This window comes from Colius striatus, chromosome 3 (assembly GCF_028858725.1).
Source record: "Colius striatus isolate bColStr4 chromosome 3, bColStr4.1.hap1, whole genome shotgun sequence".
Classification (NCBI taxonomy): domain Eukaryota; kingdom Metazoa; phylum Chordata; class Aves; order Coliiformes; family Coliidae; genus Colius; species Colius striatus.
The window spans coordinates 17175720-17194639 of NC_084761.1; the positions used below are offsets into that span (position 1 = coordinate 17175720).

An 18920-nucleotide genomic window follows, 5' to 3' on the forward strand; every position below is an offset into this window, starting at 1 on the left:
TAAATGCTCTGCTGGCAGTGCTGTCAGTTGCAGTTTCCGTGGATTATTTTGTGTGTTGGATGCTGTCTGTGAGTTAGTTGCTGGACAAAATGCCTCTAGCCCTGAGTGCTGATAGAACAGGTTGAGAAGACTTGAGCCATTCTCATTAGCCAGTAGAAGTTGGGAGTTATTTTGAGGAGACTTCATAGCTTGTAGGAAAATAAAATGATTTCAGGCATGAAGATTACTGTTACAGACCTTGACAAGGTCCTGTCCTTAACTCTCTTTTTTCATTACTGACACTGGTATTTCCCTCCCTTGCTCTTTTCTTTTTAAGGGTGAGAGATTAGGAATCCTCAGAGCACATTTTTTTAAGGTTATTAGGGACTATCCCTCCAATGAAGACTTGCATGAACGGCTGGAAGTATTCAAGGCTCTAACAGAGAATGGACGGTACATCACCTATTTAGAAGAAGAGTTGGGTGAGTGTTGTCGCCGCCCCTCTTCAGTTTGGTGGGAATAGGTCAAAGGATGGGCATCCAGTGATATGAGGAAAAGGCAGTGATAACATTTCTGGGTAGAAAGCATATTGTAACCATTTATTTTCCTTTTCTAGCTGACTTTGTACTACAGTGGATGGACGTTGGTTTATCTTCTGAGTTCCTTCTGGTTTTAGTGAACCTGGTGAAATTCAATAGCTGCTACCTGGAAGACTATGTAGCTGACATGGTGCAGTAAGTTGTTTTGGGTTTTTTCTTTAACTCCTACATACTGCTTCTTGGTAGATTTCAGGAGAAATGTGCAGGTCAATATACAGATAAGTAGAATCTTTTTTATCGAATCTAGGTCTGCTTCATTCCAGATCATACCTGGCATTTCTGACATGTTTCATTTTTTGCTTCTTGTAGTGTTCAGATTGGTGTTAGTTTAACTGCATCTGCTTTCCCCGTTTCATGTGGTGGACCTGACTGCATTGCTTAGTCTCACAAAAGGTCTCTGATGTTGAATGAATGTAGGCATACTCAGATGTGTTTAAATGCTGCTCTATAAAACAGATTGTAGTGATCATTGCCTCTAAGAATGTTATCCCCTATGCCACAGTAATTGGGGATGATGAGTAAAATAACATGCCGGTTTTCTTGTCTGCTGTGTCTATTTGTGATTTGCCTAAGATCATATTAAACAAACATTTATAATTAAATATTCTTTCCTAACAGCAAGATATGCCTCTTGTGCATTCAGACTTCATCATTTGTGGACATAGAGGTCAGTATTTTGAGTCTCTCTTAGTACTTCAGTGTTCTATGAAAGTCGTTGAAACTGTAACTTTTACAGACAGAATCAGATCGTCAGGCTCTCTATTCTCAGTTTACAAGAGAACTAATACAGTGTTAGGAAATATTTCTAAGCCATTGGATTTTGAACACAAATACTCCTTTTTTTTTTGTAAAACAATGAGAGCACTGATAAATTTGATAAGCAAAATAGATTTTAAAACAGTGCTTTTATGAATTACTTTTGGTCTTGCAATGATTTATAAAAAGAAAAAAAGCAGGACACATCTGTATCCCTTTTGACTTCCAGAAGATTTCCTGGTCTGCCAGGTTAGGATTTGACCTGCTTTACTCTTTTTTTTTTTTTTAATAATTTTTACTCTTTTCTTTTTGCTTTTCCAAAGATTTCTTTGCAAGTCTTAGATGCAGTTGTTTGCTATAACTGTCTGCCATCAGAGAACCTGCCAGTATTTATCATCACTTTGTGCCGTACCATCAATGTGAAGGAGCTCTGTGAGCCGTGCTGGAAGGTCAGAACTTTCTTGTGGTTTTTGGTTTTTAATGAGTTCACTGTTTGGGCCTCATAGATGAAGTGTAAGATGTGCCTGTGCACATCTGCCACACATTTCCGTTTGGTTTTAAGAGTGAATTAAAAGTTTCTTCATGTGTTAAGGGAGCAGCACATCGTTAGTGTAAATCCTGTCACATCCATGGAATTTGCCCATAGTTCCCTCTCAGCTGATGTGACAGGCTTCTGTTGTGGCATGTAAAAGGCTGGACATATTTACTCTACCATAAGCCAGCTAACTGCACATTTAGGTGAATGAGCCTTCTGGAAATGGGATATTTAACTGTTCTCTTTGAATTTGCAGCTTATGCGTAACCTTTTGGGAACTCATTTGGGACACAGTGCCATCTACAACATGTGCAGGATCATGGAAGACAGGTAAAACAGGTGTAGCTGTCAGTAGTGAGCCCACTGAGATAGCTAGGAAGTCACAGGCTCCAGCAGAGCAAACTGAAGGTTCTGTTGCTTAGAAGTTGATTTCCTTCCTAGTGCTGCTGATGAAGTGGCCATTTTTGGGCTTTTCTGAATTCGATTTTCCTTCGTTTGAAGTTGTACTGATTTTCTGCTTTTAATGTTTGTAAATTGCTGTGCAAGGCTCTGATGTAGAACAGCTGGGAATTCCTGTTGTGACAGTGTATATTCCTATTGACTCCTGTATGTTAATAATTGTAGCATGGTCTGAGACTTCCTTTCCATCTGTCCTTAGAGCTTACATGGCAGATGCAGCGCTGCTGAGAGGAGCTGTGTTCTTTGTTGGGATGGCTCTCTGGGGTGCCCATCGCCTCAATTCACTCAAGAATTCCCCAACTTCAGTGCTGCCTTCATTCCTCAAGGTAGGGGAGAGTGCTGGAGCCACTTTTTAATCAGGTAAACATCTGGACCTGTACAAATTTAGAACAAAAAATGTGGTCTGCTGCGCCAAAGAGATCTTTGTCTGCCTGAAAGACGAGAGGCAGCAATTGGGTGTGGGGTGAAGCATGGGGAAACAGTAAAACAGCAGCAGATTTAAGTTTGAAACTGCAGCCTCCTTCTGGGATAGCTTTGTTGGTCAGAAAAGCAAAGTCTGAATTCTTTTTGTCACATATACCTACATTGTGGGTACTTCAGCTTAAAAAATAAAAGCAAAGCAAAAACTTTCACCATTTCCAATGTGTGGTACAAAAATTGAACAGTGATGTCTTCAGAGACAGCCTCCAGAGCTCTCTTAACATTTTCTTATCCAAGTAAATCAAGCAGGAATGACTAGTCACGTTTCTGCTTTTTAAGGTGAGACTGGATTTAACATCTGATCTACAGCTGTTCACAGAAGTGCGTAACTGCACTTTTTAAAATGGTTCTTTTTGTGTGTATAGACTGGAGCATATTTATCTCAGACCTTCAGACTAAGTTCCTAATTAGTAAGACAACTTCCATTTGAATTTAAGAAGATTTCTGATCACTGTTCTTGAGCCATTAACTGACTGGAATGCTTTGTGTTCCAGGCCATGACATGTCCCAATGCAGTCGTGTCTTATGAGATAGTTCTATCCATAACACGTCTAATAAAGAAATATGGGAAGGAGCTGCAAGCTGTAACGTGGGATATCCTTTTGGACATCATGGAGAGATTGCTGCAACAGCTGCAGGTAAGTGTTGAGCCTGTCTTGATACACTTTCAATCAAAAGAATCTCGCTAAAAGACCTTGCCATAAGTATTTTTGCAAATGAATCTCCTGTTTGTACTCTCTGGTGAAGTTTGAAGCTGAGTGAAAGTTTAGCCCCATTCTCAGCACCATGCTTCTCAGATGAGCTTTCTGTTTGTATTTAAAAGTTAGCACTTTCTGGTAAGGTTGAAGTCTTTTAGAAATGTTCTCATCTCCGTTTCAGAGTCTGGAGAGCCAAGAACTGAAGTCCATTGTACATGATCTTTTGACTACGGTAGAAGAACTCTGTGACCAGAATGAATTCCATGGATCTGAAGAGAGATTTTTTGAGCTGGTGGAAAGATGTGCCGATCAGAGACCAGTAAGATGTTATTATTGTCTTCCTTTGCTGCCAGTTGAATCCATTTTATTACTCAGTACAATTGAAGGTCGCAAGTCCTATAATGGCAAGTGGTCAGAAAAACCACAGCAGGGACTTACTGAGCCTTATTCTTGGGATAGGAGTTGAGGGAATGGATTTATTGTATTTGCTTATACACTAAAAGAAAATTCTTGATCTTTCCTTGAAAGGAATCTTCTGTGTTAAACTTGATAACATACAGAGCTCAATCCATTCATCCTGCTAAAGATGGCTGGATTCACAACCTTCAGCTGTTAATGGAGAGGTTCTTCAGGTATGAAATCATACTTTGTGAATACAAGGCACTTTCCAGTGTTTCCTTCCACTTTTTTGTGTGTTAGCTAATTCTGCTCCCTCAAGTTCTAATGTTAGTAAGTGACTGCTAAGAAGTGTTCCAGGGCATGGTCCGTGAAATGATTTTGTTTAACAGAAGAAAAGCTTTGCACTGAGTTATTTATGCTTCTTTATTTGTTTTTCTTTATTTTTATTGGATGATACTATTCCAATTCACTTAGGCAGCTGTGTGTTCCACTTCACAGCACTTTGTAGTTCTGACACCAAACCAGACTTTCCTGTTAAGCATCAGGATCACATATGGCTGTCAAGTATTAAAGTTATCTGGTTTTGAATTGGTAGTCCTAAAAGTATTCTTGTGCTTTAAAATATCAACATAGAGCAATAACAAACCTCTGCCTCGTCTGTGAAATGCTGCCAAAGAGCAGCAATTCCTTGGTGCCATATGTTTGGTTTTAAATTTCCACTTAAGAAAAAAATATTTCACCATGAGGGTGGGGGAGCCCTGGCACAGGCTGCCCAGAGGGGTTGTGGAGACTCCTTCCTTGGAGGTCTTCAAGACCCACCTGGACATGTTCCTATGCGACCTGATCTAGGTGACCCTGCTTCTGCAGGGGGGTTGGACTAGATGATCTCTAAAGGTCCCTTCCAACCCTTACCATTCTATGATTCTATGAAATTTGCTCACCAGAGCACTTGTTCTTCTGATGTGTGCTTCTTAGTTTGGATTGGAAATGGGCAAACTGTAGTTAGAGATCCCCAGAGGTAGTAAAAGCTGAACTGGGATTTCAGTTGCCAATTGTTCTCTTGTGTAGAAACGTTAACTGAAGGTGCAGCCGATTGCGAACAGTTACTGTTCTAAATCTAAGTTTCTTAGTTTTACTTTCCTTTTCTCCTTTCCTCTCCCCCCTTCCTTAAATATCAGCAACTTTATTTTATTCACTTTGAATTTGCTCTTCTCATTTTAGGAATGAAAATCGTAGTGCTGTTCGTATTAAAGTTCTGGATGTCTTGTCCTTTGTCCTGAGTATTAACAGACAGTTCTATGAGGTGTGTGCTTATGTATTGCTGATGATCACATGTGAGAACTTAAGTGGGTGGGAAAGGCATTGGTGAGACATATTTTGTGGTGTGCTTTGACGTCTCTGCCCCTGGGAATGCACAGAACTGTGCTTTTAAGTGTTGCACACAACAGACGTTTCTTTAGGATGCTTGTAGAAGGATTTACCTTTTCATTGTCCTTAGCTGGGTACAGGTATGTGCAGTTTGCAGCGGGAGCTTTTGTATTTTGAGGATGTACTTGATTGTGTTATTTGCTTCCCTGTTTAAGGGGAGAAAAAAAAGCCAATGTGAGAAGTTCAGAGTTTATTTAAAAGCTTTTTAAAAAGGTGAGATCTGGACATAACGTGGTGTGAGCAGATTGACTCGTCTTGGTACTTGCAGTGTAGTTGCAGTCTGAGATAGAAGCTATCTGAGAGAGGAGTTATGGAAGAGCTCTGAGAATACCTTCACCTCCTTGGCTTGTACCTAAGAGAGAGTCAGAGCACATGGAGGATCAGGGGTGCTTCTTACATTCCTTCAGGATTTGTCAAAATGTGATGCCATTGCGTGTTTCCCCTCTCTCTCAAGAAAACAAACCCTAGAAACCCCTTATCGTCGGTCTGTTTGAGCCTGGGCTATCAAGTCTGTATCATAGATGAGACCCAAAGCACTGAATACAAATTCCATGATCCAAATATTTGTAGAGATGACATACCTAAATATGTAATTGGATGGAAGAGGAACGGTCAATGAACCAAACTGTTAGTTGAGGAACAAGCCTGATATCAGAGCATCAGTGTTCTTTCATTTGTAATGATTTGTCTCTTTTAACATGCTGATTGAAAAACTGACAGCAAAATATCAAGGTTTATTGAGGTCTGTCCTCTTGTAGGAAGAGCTGATAAACTTGGTTGTGATCTCTCAGCTGGCTCACATTCCAGAGGATAAAGACCATCAGGTCCGAAAACTGGCCACTCAGCTACTCGTGGACCTGGCTGAAGGCTGCAACACACATCACTTCAACAGCTTGCTTGATATCATAGAAAAGGTGAGGCAGAGGTTGGTCAGCTGTCAGTAGCATCACCACATCTTTTGCCACATCCTCTTACTGCCACTGAGGAGACTAACCTGTGACTGTTGCCAATTGCATGGCTCAGCAACATCTTACAAAACTGCTGGGTTTTGGAGGATACAAGTCTGAAGTGCAGAGCAGAGGGAGCTTGTAGAAACCCTGTCAATGTGCAGCCAAGCTACCTGATGGGACTTGCAGAATTTCCAGCAAGGATGACTTGCTGTAGTCTTTCCTGACCTCCCAAGAGATGGAAATAAAGAAAAGGCACATTGCTGACTTAAACCATGTATTGCTTTTCTTTTTAAAAGGTGGCTGCACATTCTCTCTCATCTCCTTCTGAACTGGAAGAAAGGGACTTACTGTCGTATTCAGCCTCTTTGGAGGATGTCAAGACAGCAGTTCTTGGACTCCTAATAATTCTTCAGGTAAATGCTGCAGTGCGTCAAACACATTGTCTTCAGAATAGTCTTCTGCTGGACTTGGCTTTTTAGATAACTGTTCTCCCACTATTAAATATTCTAACTTTTATGTACTTAATGTTTTAACTCTGGTTTCAGTCATTCCTTCTCCTTTTGGGTACTGTAGGGCTGTTTGCCATGTGGTTTATTCTCTTAATTTCCATTGCACACCGAATATGAGCACATTTCCTCGTGTGCAGGGCAGATGTGTTCATAAACTAGCAGGAAGGGAGTGGTTGGTAACCTTTGCAGAGGTTCTGTCCAGAGCCATCTGCTCATATTGCTTTCAGGAGTAATTTTTTTTCCTGTCTTTTCCATGAATTCTCAGTGCAGTTACACATTTCTGAACAGTGTCAGTGGTTTGTGTTTGTGTTCCCCTGCAGACAAAGCTGTACAGTTTACCCTCCAGCCACGCCATGCAGGTGTACGAGATGCTGATTCACCACGTCCAACGCCATTACATGTATGCCTACAGCCTTGCTGTGGCCAGCAGCATCAGGCTGCAGGTATGGGCACTGACCTGTACTTTCAGGTGGAGAACTGCATGCTGTCTTTGGAACTCTTGGGTGGCAAATGGGGAATGTGTACTCTAGAGCTTGCTAGAAGTAGAATTTAATGTTTCTTGGCTAATAGGAGTACATATATGTACTGTAACACCCAAAGTGATGCTTCCTACAGAACTAGCCAGAGCATCTATTCAAAATCCTTTTGTAATTGCAAAAGCATCTCATGGGGAGATGGGAGAGTATTCCACTGGCTTGGGTCTTGAGTGATTCCAGCATCCTCTCTGTTACAGGTATTTGATTTCCTGCTGATGCTTCGAGCTGACTCCCTCCACCGTCTTGGCCTTTCCAACAAGGATGGGGCAGTGAGATTCAGCCCTTACTGTCTCTGTGATTTTGTGTAGGTTTCTCATTACATTAAGCAAAATTTCTTTTCCAGGTTATTTGGTGTTTTTTTGCACAAGCTTAATGATCCATCAGTAGCAATCTGTAGTTTTTCTGAATCTTCCAAATCGTGATGAATCAGATGGTAGATGGGTCTGTAGTTACAGCCTAAAATTGTCTCAACTAATAACTCTATTGGTGATCTGTTCTTACAAATCACTTGCCTACAGAGCTCTCAGTCTCAGACACAAAACTTTGCTGCTCACAAAACTTCACAAAAATATTTGCAGTTTCCTACCTGAAATCATTTTTTTGCACTGAGCTTTGATTCAATGTTTTGTACAAATTTGGCTTTGTGTAACATCTCCCAAAGATGTTTTTCTAAATTTGTTAGAGGCCTGGATAGAAGAATCCTTTATCTGATCAAACTGACTCATTGCTGTCTGTCTGCTGGGAAATCTTGTGGATTTTTAGTTGAAAATTGAATTTATATTGTTGTTGGGTCATTAAACTGGCTATAAATAGGTTTAGTGCTGTAGGTCACGTGAATAGGCTGTTGTGATGTTGATTTTACATCCCATGTGGTCTCCCTTTTCTTGTTGTAGAGAAGCAGAGAAGAGGACTTCTGAGAAAAAGCCCACAGGTACATTGTCCCCACCATCAGGGAGCCCCAGTGTGCCTGCCCAGAACACCGCCATTCGTGTAGGGCATCTGCCATACTCCATGGTCTTCGGTGTCCTCCTGCAGTGCTTGAAGCAAGTATGTCCACCCTTAAGTTGTCATCTTCATGTGAAATATGTCACAGTGTCCCAGAATGGTGTGGGTTGGAAGGGACCTCTAGAGATCATCCAGTACAACCCTCCTGCTAAAGCAGATTTACATCCATCAGGAGGCACAGGGACTCGTCCAGGCAGGTTTGGAAACCTCCAGAGAAGGAGACTCCACACCTTCCCTGGGCAGCCTGTGCCAGGGCTCCCTCACCTGAACAGCAAAGAAGTTTCTCCTCATGTTCAAGTGTAGCTTTGTGTGTTCCAGCTTGTGCCTGCTACCCCTTGTTCTGTCACTGGACACCATAGAAAAAAGACTGGCCCCACACTCTTGACACTCACCTTTTAAGTATTTATCAGCATTTATAAGGTCCCCTCTCAGAATTCTCTGGGCTAAACTCAAACCAGCTGGCTAGAGAATTCTGTCTCAGAGTACCTAAATCATGTCTGCAAAGCCTCCTGCTTGGGCACTCTGTATGTGCAGCTTAACAGCCAGCAGTGGGAGCACCAGTTCAGCTCTTCAGAAGCTGGGCAAAACTTTCCCTTCACTCAGCTTCCCAGCAGGCAAGGGCGGCAAAAAATGTGTTTGTTAAAAATCTTTCTGAAGGGACATTTGAAACTAAAGGCAACCCTCCTACTGCAAGTTTTTTAGTACTTTGAGAACTGATAAATGTTTCAGTATCCAATGAAATGTAAATATAAATTGTTCATTAATGTTGTATTGGACAAAGTTGTGTGCTGAGGGGTTTCTTGCTCTGAAGTTAATTTGTGCTGTTGATTAGGAGAATTGGATTCTGTCTCTCTTTGAGCTCGGTCTGATTTGCAGAGCAAATATTGTACCTAGAGCTAGATGATAGGCAGGAAGTAACTTGTGACAGCTAAATGACACTTCTTTTTATGTAGCTACCATGGCAAGACAGACATCTGCCAAGGAAATGGCACATTGTCTGAAATTTGATTGGTCTTACTTTCAAACTGAACTGATACCCTGCAAAAATTTTTCACCTTAACTTTTTTCTTGCTTTGCAGGAGACAGACTGGAAGGTGTTGAAGTTGGTCCTCAACAAATTGCCTGAATCTCTCCGCTATAAAGTGCTATTTTTAACTTCTCCTTGTAACATAGACCTCCTGGCATCTGCACTGAGCTACATGGTAATGCCATGCACCCTACTGATGTATAATCACCAGATCTTTAGTTAGCTTGAGTGTTGGGTTTTGGGGGGGTGTGTGTGTGAGGGGTGATGTTCTTCAGTCTTACTATTTGGAAGATTAGCATACTGAGCTCCTCTTCTTGTGAGGGTTATTTTAGGTACAGAAGCAGATAATAATGAGTGTTCTTTCTCTGTGTGTGTATGAATAGATGTGAAAAGGGAGCTATGAGCAGTGCAGAGTATTTTTAGTGTGAAGTGCTCTAACTTCCTGTGTGATGTATCAGCTCACAGACAAGAAGACTACTGACAGGCTCCATGGTACCCCAGAAGGCTTTTCTCGCACTGATTTGCATCTGGCTGTAGTCCCAGTGCTGACGGCGTTAATATCCTATCATAATTATCTGGACAAAGCTAAACAGGTATGAGGAAGGTAACAGGGTGGAAGGGGGCACGGGGCCTGAGCCTGCATTTTTTCTTTGTAGCTGATGAAGAGACCAAAGTGCCAGATAACTCTGCCCCTTTCTGTTACAAAAAGCTACATCTGTTGTATTTGGAGTGGGGTTGGGGGAAAAAATCCTTTGCTAACTTTGTGCAGCAGTAAGTTGTCCAGTCAGTTGGACTCAGTGGTCTTTTCCGTATCTGCTCCCCTAACAGATTGCTGACTGACTTTACCCTCTGCTGGAAGACCCTGATAAACATAAAGATTCTGTTTAATCAGAAACTTAAATACTAATTTCTCAAATGTGGGCAGGAGTGGCTGGAAAGCTGCCAGGCACCTGGGCGTGTTGATTGTCAGTGGCTGAACATGAGCCAGCAGTGTGCCCAGGTGGCCAGGAAGGCCAATGGCATCCTGGCCTGTATCAGGAACAGTGTTGTCAGCAGGAGCAGGGAGGTGATGATTGCCCTGTGCTTGGCTTTGGTGGGGCTGCACCTTGAATACAAGAAGGACATTGAGGTGCTGGAGAGGATCCAGAGGCTGCTACCAAGCTAGTAAAGGATTTGGAGCACGTTTCATATGAGGAACAGCTGAGGGATCTGGGGCTGTTTAGCCTGGAGAAAAGAAGGCTCAAGGGAGACCTTATCGCTCTCTACAACTACCAGAATGGAAGTTGTAGTGAGGTGGAGGTCAGACTGTTCTCTCTAGTGACAAGCAATAAACAAGAGGAAACAGCCTCAAGTTGCACCAGGGGAGGTTCAGGCTGGATATGAGGAGGAATTTCTTTCCTGAAAGGGTTGTCAGGCACTGGAACGGGCTGCCCAGGGAGGTGCTGGAGTCACTGTCCCTGGACGTGTTTAGGAGATGGGTGGATATTGCACTTACGGAAATGATCTAGTGGTTGATAGGGCTGGGACAAAGGCTGGACTTGATGATTTTAAAGGTCTCTTCCAGCTGAAACTATTCTATGATTCAAGTCCCATCTGAAGATTTTGACCTACAGTACATGCAGTGTTATTTCGGATGATGTGTTGGTGCATTCTGGATGGGCATTCAGTGTGTCATACAGGCCCCGCAGTGGTGATGCCTCACAAGCCATTCTGAAATGCTAACTGAAGTCAGGAGGTGGCACATCAGAGGCTTTCTCTTTCCCTGTACTGTGACTTTTTCTTCCTTTTTACTCTCCTAGCGTGAAATAGTGTATTGCCTGGAGCACGGGCTCATCTACCGCTGTGCAAACCAGTGCGTGGTGGCTCTCTCTGTCTGTAGCGTCGAGATGCCCGACATCATCATAAAGGCACTTCCTGTCTTAATAGTCAAGTTAACCCACATTTCTGCTACAGCCAATATGGCAATCCCTCTCTTGGAATTTCTTTCGAGTAAGTTGTAACCTTCTTCTACTTTTGGTCTTCTCTAGTTGTGTTGTTTGCACTGAATGTGGGCATTTTGATTGTGTTAGAATGCATCGTAAGGATTTCTTGGGTTGCACCATCCTCAAGATGTAAACGTTTCGTCATCTCGTGTTTGTTACTGTTTTTCTGTTTAAAGCACTCACACACACTAAAGAGACAGGCTTTGTGTAGTGCAGCCATACAGTGATGGGAAATATGAAGCTGCTTTCTCCACCTTGCTGCTTATAACTTAAATAGCATGGAATTACACCATGATGTTAACTTCCATGTCAGGTGACGATTCAGAAGAAACAAAGCAATTCAAATTAAACTAAGTTGTCATACTGAATAGTTTGTGTTCAAATCTCACCTGTGTTGATTTTCCTCTTGAACTGTTCTAGCTCTAGCAAGGCTGCCTCACCTCTACAGGAACTTTGCAGCTGAGCAGTATGCCAGCGTGTTCGCCATCTCCCTGCCCTACACAAACCCTTCCAAGTAAGTTCATAGCAACTGTGCTTCTTCCTCAACTGTAAAATGAAGAGAATGAGACGTGGGTTATTTTTGTAGTATTTGGGTCAAAGTTATTTGTAGGATAGGGCTCATTCTGGTATCTCTGGGCTTTTTCTGAAGAAGCGACACATTCACCTGAGGTAAAATATTTGATTTTCCTGAGTGCAGCTTTTGAGTTTTGGGGTTTTTTTGTGTACTTACATTAGGTAAAGGAGCAGTTCTGTTTCTCAGATCGGAAAGTCCTTCTGTTGAGTTCTGGAGTGGCATTATAATGCAGCATTAAGCTCTGTGGAGATCTTTCTGCTCTTAGGTTTAACCAGTACATCGTTTGCCTGGCCCATCACGTGATAGCGATGTGGTTCATCCGCTGCCGCCTTCCCTTCCGCAAGGACTTCGTCCCCTATATTACAAAGGTAACGGACGCTGCCGAATCGAGCAGGAGGTAACACAAACGATGCTTCAAACTCCTCCAGCCAGTTATTAAGGTTCTGTTTGAAGCTAGAAAAATTCTGCTTTCCCTGTCAACGTCTGTTTTGAACCTGCCCGTGAGTTGTGTGTGTGTGCCCGCAGCTGCAGGGCCTAGCTGTTCCCATCGCTGTCTGTCTCTGTCGGCAGGGTCTGCGCTCCAACGTCCTCCTTTCCTTTGATGACACACCCGAGAAGGACAGTTTCAGGGCTCGCAGTACAAGCCTGAATGAGAGGCCAAAAAGGTAAATTACATTTGAATCCAGCAGGGTCTTGTGTTCCTTGTTCTAGGGCTCATGCCCTTCTCTGTGTTTTTCTGAAGCTGGCTGGGTCTAGTTATCCAAAATCTGACAGTGCATTTAAGCAAGCAAAGTCAACCTCTTTAGGTCAGGGGATTGGTAAAAAACAAGCTTAGGTTGGTAAAAAGCCAGAATCAAATGAAGCTGACTGTCTAGTAGAACATATGAGGGCACCACTGGCTGTTCTGTAGGCCTTTGCAGTAAAGCGTGGGGCTTTTTGTTGTTCATTTTTGAAAACCAGCAGTTATTTCAGGTTGATGTGTGTCAGTACAGTGCCAGCAGAAGCAGTAGGGAATGGTAATACCAGAAGTAATAGAAGACCTTGTTTCACATTGCTAATGTTAACTCCTTTCGCTAATTGATCTGTAACAACTTTAAATGAGTGCCAGAGAAATTGTTGTGATTAGCAACCTGTATAAATTGAGAGAGACAATGCCATGTTTTTCCATAGTGGCCTAGGTGGCAGACAGCTGCCTCAGCCTGGCTGGATTTCCTGATCCCTTTTTTGAATCTTGAAGCCAGTTTTAAGTGGTTCTAAGCACAGGCTGGGGGTTGAACTGCTGAAGAGCAGCTCTGCAGAGAGAGACCTGGGAGTCCTGATTGATAATAAGCTAAACATGAGCCAGCAATGTGCCCTCGTGGCCAAGAAGGCCAATGGCATCCTGGGATGCATCAAGAAGAGTGTGGCCAGCAGGTCAGGGAGGTTCTTCTCCCCCTCTACTCTGCCCTGGTGAGGCCTCATCTGGAGTCCTGTGTCCAGTTCTGGGCTCCTCAGCTCAAGAGGGACAGGGAAGTGCTGGAGAGAGTCCAGCACAGGGCCACCAAGATGATCAGGGGACTGGGACATCTTTCATATGTGGAAAGGCTGCGGGAACTGGGGCTGTTTAGTCTGGAGAAGAGGAGACTGAGGGGAGATCTTATTAACATTTATAAATATCTAAAGGGTGAGTGCCAGGAGGTTGGGACATCCCTTTTTTCTGTAGTAGCCAGCAACAGGACAAGGGGTAATGGGATGAAACTGGAACACAAAAAGTTCCACTTATATTTAAGAAAAAACTATTTCAGTGTTCAGGTGAGGGAGCCCTGGTACAGGCTGCCCAGAGGGGTTGTGGAGTCTCCTTCCTTGGAGGTCTTCAAGACCCACCTGGACATGTTCCTATGTGACCTGATCTAGGTGACCCTGCTTCTGCAGGGGGGGTTGGACTAGATGATCTCTAAAGGTCCCTTCCAACCCTACCATTCTATGATTCTAAGCACTTAGAAGTTTTAAGCAAAGCCGAGTGCCTTTAGGAGTTGGAGGTATCTTGTCAGCAGTCTTTTAAATAACCTTTACTAGGATTAGAAAATACTCCTTGGAAAGCATTTGCGTTTCTCTAACATGGTTTTACTGGCAGGGCTTACCTAAATGGGTTCACTTAACTTGCTTCAGTGTTAATGTGCACTATGCACATAGTGGCATTTGAGCCCTGAGGAAAGTGCCTCTACTTCAACTGCAAGGCTCAGTGAGTATCTTGCAATGAAGAAACACCATCCCTTCCCTATTGCTGTAGCTGTAAACCCTGTTTTGTGTTTCATCCCTCCCATCCTCCTCTTTCATTCAGAAACTTGGAAGAGAAGCCTTTTGACCCTCGTCTCTCCAATTAGTATTTCAACTATTCTGTTCAAACCTGTTCAGTTCTATCAGGTTGGAATACCACTGTGTCTAAAGGCTTTTGCTAATGCTGCTGGGTCACCTTTTGCAGAAATCTCTGCTAAGGAGTGTGGGCTGTGCTCAGGCAGCGATCTGAAGCAGCAGAATGGCACTGCCTCTGAGTGTGTCTGAGCTTGGGTTCTGGCCAAGTGAGAGAGGAAATTGCTGCAAGCAGATATCCATTTCCTTGCTTGAGAAGGTTGTGTGTTTGGTTTTTACTCCTTAAGCCCAAGCTTTCTGTGCCCTAGCTGGAGTGGTGGGTGTTCCAAGAAATCAAGATCCCAATAGTTCCCAAGGCTGCTGAATGGCATGATGTTGCTGTAGGTGATTATCTTGGAATATGAGCCTGTGCTCTTCTGCAGTCATGCCTCCAGCTGTGGCCAAAAGTGATCTGTGAGAGATGGTGGGAGTAGGAGGACAAATAAACTCTGATCCCTCCATCTGTATATCTGAAATGTAATAATTCCCTGAAAGGAGGGCAGCAAATAAATTGTGTTTAGAAAGAACCAGAAGGGTTAAATTAGTGTCTACATTTTATATGTGAGGATGTGAACTGCTGGACCAACTGTTGTGTCCAAATTAGTACTGAGTCAGGCATGCATCTCAGCTCTGACTAATTAAAGTGCCCCTTGGATGTTAATTGCCATCATCTCCCACACAGGGTTGGCACCTGCCAGGGTAAATGCTTATCTTCCTTTCTGTTCCAGTTGAAACCAGCCACCTGAACTAAGACAGAGTGACAGGAAAGAATCACACAGTCAGCAAGGGCCAGGAGGCCGTTAGGCTTCCTGCCTATTTGTTTGTGCTGCGCAAGAGGCTCAGATGGACCGAGTCTCCCACCGTGTCCTGAGCTGAGCTAAGGGAAACCTCTGACTGGCCCTGGCTGTTTCTGTGATTCAGGGTAGATGCTCATATTTGGGCCAGGCCTGACAGAAGTGGAGATGGCCAAGATCTGCCTGTGTCCCTCAGAAAAATGTGCTGCTGCCTGGGATCTGGCAGGTGCTCTAGGATCTGGTCTCTGTGGAAGGAGTCAGGTTTCCATCAGAAGGACCACACAAGAGGTGGCTGAACTGCACAAAACTTCTTGGACCTGAGAAGTTTGTGCCAAGTTGTCATTCAGGTGCTGTTTCTTGCCTCTGTTTCCCAGCGCACTATTCCAACTCTCATTTCAATCAGTTTTTTTTGTTTTAACTTGCACTAATTTCATTTGTTTTGTAGCACATTTAAAATCTTGTTTTCAAAATGTGGTTTGTGTTCTTAATGCTTTCAGCTCTGCTTGTTTGTACGTTGTAATTTTTGTTTTCCTTTTTTGGCATCTGTTTTATTTCACATCACCTTCGGGATCCCCCAATATTGACCCCGTGACCTGTGACCTTTCAACCTACATCCCTACAATGATTTCCTCCCTTCCTGTGACCTCTTTTGGGGCTTGGTGCTTCTCCACCTAGTAGTTTAAGACTAGCCAAAAATGCAAAGCAAGGCTTGAATAACTCTCCTCCAGTGAAAGAGCTGAAAGAATCCTCTGCAGTTGATGCCTTCCGATCCCGCAGCATCAGTGTGTCTGAACATGTGGTCCGCAGGTAGAGGCACTTTAAATGGGGAGAATCCAAGAGCGACTCGGCCCTTGGAAATTTGACTGCAAGGGTGGGTGGCAGCAGGGTGGATTTGCATGTGGGATGCTTGCATGACTTGGTTAACAATAGAAGAACCTTTCCCAAAACTCAAAGGTCTTGGGAAAGTCACAGATACCCCGTGGCTTCCCAATGCCCACTGCTGGGTTGGCACCTGGTGTTGTGTGTGCTTACTTTGCCCTGTCCTCTGATGCTTTAGCAACAAGATTTTCTGTTTTCAAAGTAAAAATGGTGAAGGAGGGAAAAAAAACACCAGAAAAAAAAAAAAGAAAGGGAAAAAGGTTGCATTCTGTGCAAGTGAGAGTCCCCGTTCAACTCAGTAAAACTTCAGCCTTCTAAGCAGTGAGAGGCTTTTGAGCCTCTTGTGTACTCTTCTGCAAGTTTAAGTACAAGGTCCCCCTCCCAAACTGTGAGTAATAGTTCTGGCCTCAGTTTAGAATTTGTTCTTTGAGGGAAAGGGAGATGACAGAAGTATTCTAATCTAAGGAGTGCTGCAGTGAGGACCTGAATTTGCCTTTTTGTAGAGCAGTGAGATGGATGCTCAGCCCATACAGAGCCATTGCTTTTGCAACTAAAGCAGACTGTTTCGATTGCAGATATTGATTTGCTCACAGGAACGATGAAACAGTTTATGCTAGTTTTTAAAATCGTATTTCTGGATCGCTTCCCTTGAGTGTTAACCTGCTGTCAATAACACATGGGGTTAAAATGTGAACCTGAAGATTTGTGCCTTAAACTGTAAGGGTTGCTGTCAGAGAATGTTTCTTTTCTCTGGTTTTATTTTTGACTGGAGCTGTGTGGTGTTGGGGGGAAGGACAGTGAAGTGACTGAATTGTGAATACACTTCAGGCACTTTGTTCTCTGCTATCCCTATTAATCTATTAGATGATTTTCTTCTCTTGTATTTATGTGTAAATGATAGCAACTAAAATTCAGATAATTACCCTTAATGATGCCAAAGGAGTTGCCACATCATAAAAAATTCACTTGTACCTCAACTTAATTTGTAAAAAGCCGTTGTCTTTCTAAAACGCTGCCATCCAGCCTGTTACTGCAGTTGTTTTCAATCTCCTTGCTAGCTGGGCTGATTCTAAGGCAGACTTGCTCTCTCTTCTTGTGCCAATTTCCTGTTCAGAGTGCAATTTTTTTTCTGTTTCAAGTTAAATTAGGTTGTACATAGCTATTGAATTTGGAGAGGAAAAAAAATCAATAGACGAAAGAGATGCAACAGAGAAATAAACCAAACTACAGGATGGTAAAGTTAAATCTAGAGTGCCCTGATTTATGGCTCATGGGCAACATGTTGCCTGGGAAACTGTGCAGGTCACGGGATGCTTGCCCTCGCTGTAGATCAGTGAACTCAACGCATGGTGCTGCCACTCACTATTTGCTTGGTACACTTGCCCATGGGCCGCCAACACCAGAGAGCACTGCCTTGACCTAGTCAGTTGACAGACATTGAAATGCTTCTCAGTCTCTCGAGATAAAATACACTTTCTGTGATGACAGTCTACAAAGACCAACATGAGGCTGATCCAAAAATACCTTTCTGATGCCCTGGGTTTAATGTCTGGCCCCCTTTCCCTCTGGCACGTGCATGCACCGCGGGCCGTTGGGCATCGCGCTGTCTCTCGGGTGACAGCGACAGGCGTTTCACCATGTGACCTGTCAGTTGGAAACGTTCTCTTCTAGTCGGATACAAACATCCATCACCAGTTCAAGCCTGGGCTCTGCAGATGAGAATTCCATGGCTCAGGCTGATGACAACTTAAAGAACCTGCACCTGGAGCTCACGGAGACCTGTCTGGATATGATGGCTCGATACGTCTTCTCAAACTTCACTGCGGTGCCTAAGAGGTAGGGGTCAGTTGGTGGCCGTGGGAGAGAGGATTTGGTTTGAGGTTCATGTTTCACTTTATTAAGGGAAAATTACTGTGACACATTTGGGATTCTGGCAGGCCAGGGCTTAGCTAAATATGAGGTTAGATGAGAGAAGTGCATTGGAGCCAACCAGCCTTCGCCTCAGCCTTGAGCTGTCCAGAAGGAGATGCCTTGAAGGCATGCTGACTGTGATCAGTGCTTTGCTCTGTGACCTTGCTGGATAATCACCGTCCTCACTACATAAGTGAGTGTTGTGCCATCTGGCTTCAAGTGGAGGCCATTTACTTTTCTTGCTGGCCCTTCCCAGGAGGAGAGACTTAGCTCAGACAAGGCTCAGTCCCTCTGCTCTGTGATGTGTGTCCAGAATTGAAGCAGACTGCTTTGCAGTGTGTCCCATAGTACTGCTATCAATTGATACTGAACTCCGTTCATCTCTTATCCTGCTGGAGAATGTGTATGTTGACAATGAGGAATATGTTAAAAATGCTGTATAAAGCTGTAAAGCAGGCAGCATCTACCCCCTGGTCACATGAAATAAACCACCAGTGTAGGCTTTGTGCTGTGCACTGAGAGCTCTGCCCATCACAATTGTGTTTTTAGGTCTCCTGTGGGTGAGTTTCTGTTGGCTGGAGGAAGGACCAAGACGTGGCTGGTTGGTAACAAGCTGGTGACCATCACTACAAGTGTTGGAACAGGGACAAGGTCACTGCTTGGCCTAGACTCTGGGGAGCTCCAAAGCAGCACAGAATCAAGGTAATTTTTCCTCCCATTTCTAGAAGTTTCCACCTAACAGAGTCATTTAAACCACTGTTACAGTCCATCAGTTTAGGTTTCCCTCTTCCCAGAAGAGGAATGTCTTATTTGCCCAGCATGACCAGTTCCTCGCTCAGCATTGTCAATATTTTCCTATTCCACAGCTCTGACCCTGTTTTGCAAGTAAGACAAACTAAAGAAGCTCCAGCAAAACTGGAATCTCAAGCTGGGCAGCAGGTTTGCAGAAGCTCTCGCAACAGAGTCCGATCCATGTCTGGTAAGTTTCTATCCTGGAGTCTTGCTGCCATTTCTGTGTCCATGTCTTAGTGC

General features: G+C 43.6%; 1 protein-coding gene across 4 annotated transcripts in view; it reads left to right on the forward strand.

Annotated features, from left to right (window-relative positions):
• Positions 1 to 18920, forward strand: part of TSC2 (TSC complex subunit 2) — a 35637-nt gene that overhangs the window by 3602 nt on the left and 13115 nt on the right. For 2 of the 4 annotated variants that reach the window (XM_061994105.1, XM_061994106.1), the window contains 25 exons: positions 317 to 461; positions 596 to 713; positions 1197 to 1245; positions 1658 to 1783; positions 2126 to 2199; positions 2528 to 2654; positions 3303 to 3446; positions 3688 to 3825; positions 4035 to 4138; positions 5127 to 5208; positions 6092 to 6247; positions 6580 to 6696; positions 7113 to 7235; positions 7526 to 7632; positions 8222 to 8375; positions 9413 to 9535; positions 9819 to 9953; positions 11160 to 11349; positions 11763 to 11856; positions 12182 to 12284; positions 12487 to 12581; positions 15774 to 15905; positions 17649 to 17813; positions 18438 to 18590; positions 18755 to 18867. In XM_061994105.1, coding sequence (XP_061850089.1) covers positions 317 to 461; positions 596 to 713; positions 1197 to 1245; positions 1658 to 1783; positions 2126 to 2199; positions 2528 to 2654; positions 3303 to 3446; positions 3688 to 3825; positions 4035 to 4138; positions 5127 to 5208; positions 6092 to 6247; positions 6580 to 6696; positions 7113 to 7235; positions 7526 to 7632; positions 8222 to 8375; positions 9413 to 9535; positions 9819 to 9953; positions 11160 to 11349; positions 11763 to 11856; positions 12182 to 12284; positions 12487 to 12581; positions 15774 to 15905; positions 17649 to 17813; positions 18438 to 18590; positions 18755 to 18867 — 3067 coding nt within the window. The remainder of the gene's footprint in view (positions 1 to 316; positions 462 to 595; positions 714 to 1196; positions 1246 to 1657; positions 1784 to 2125; positions 2200 to 2527; positions 2655 to 3302; positions 3447 to 3687; positions 3826 to 4034; positions 4139 to 5126; positions 5209 to 6091; positions 6248 to 6579; positions 6697 to 7112; positions 7236 to 7525; positions 7633 to 8221; positions 8376 to 9412; positions 9536 to 9818; positions 9954 to 11159; positions 11350 to 11762; positions 11857 to 12181; positions 12285 to 12486; positions 12582 to 15773; positions 15906 to 17648; positions 17814 to 18437; positions 18591 to 18754; positions 18868 to 18920) is intronic. The other 2 variants (XM_061994109.1, XM_061994108.1) reach the window with 2 other exon arrangements.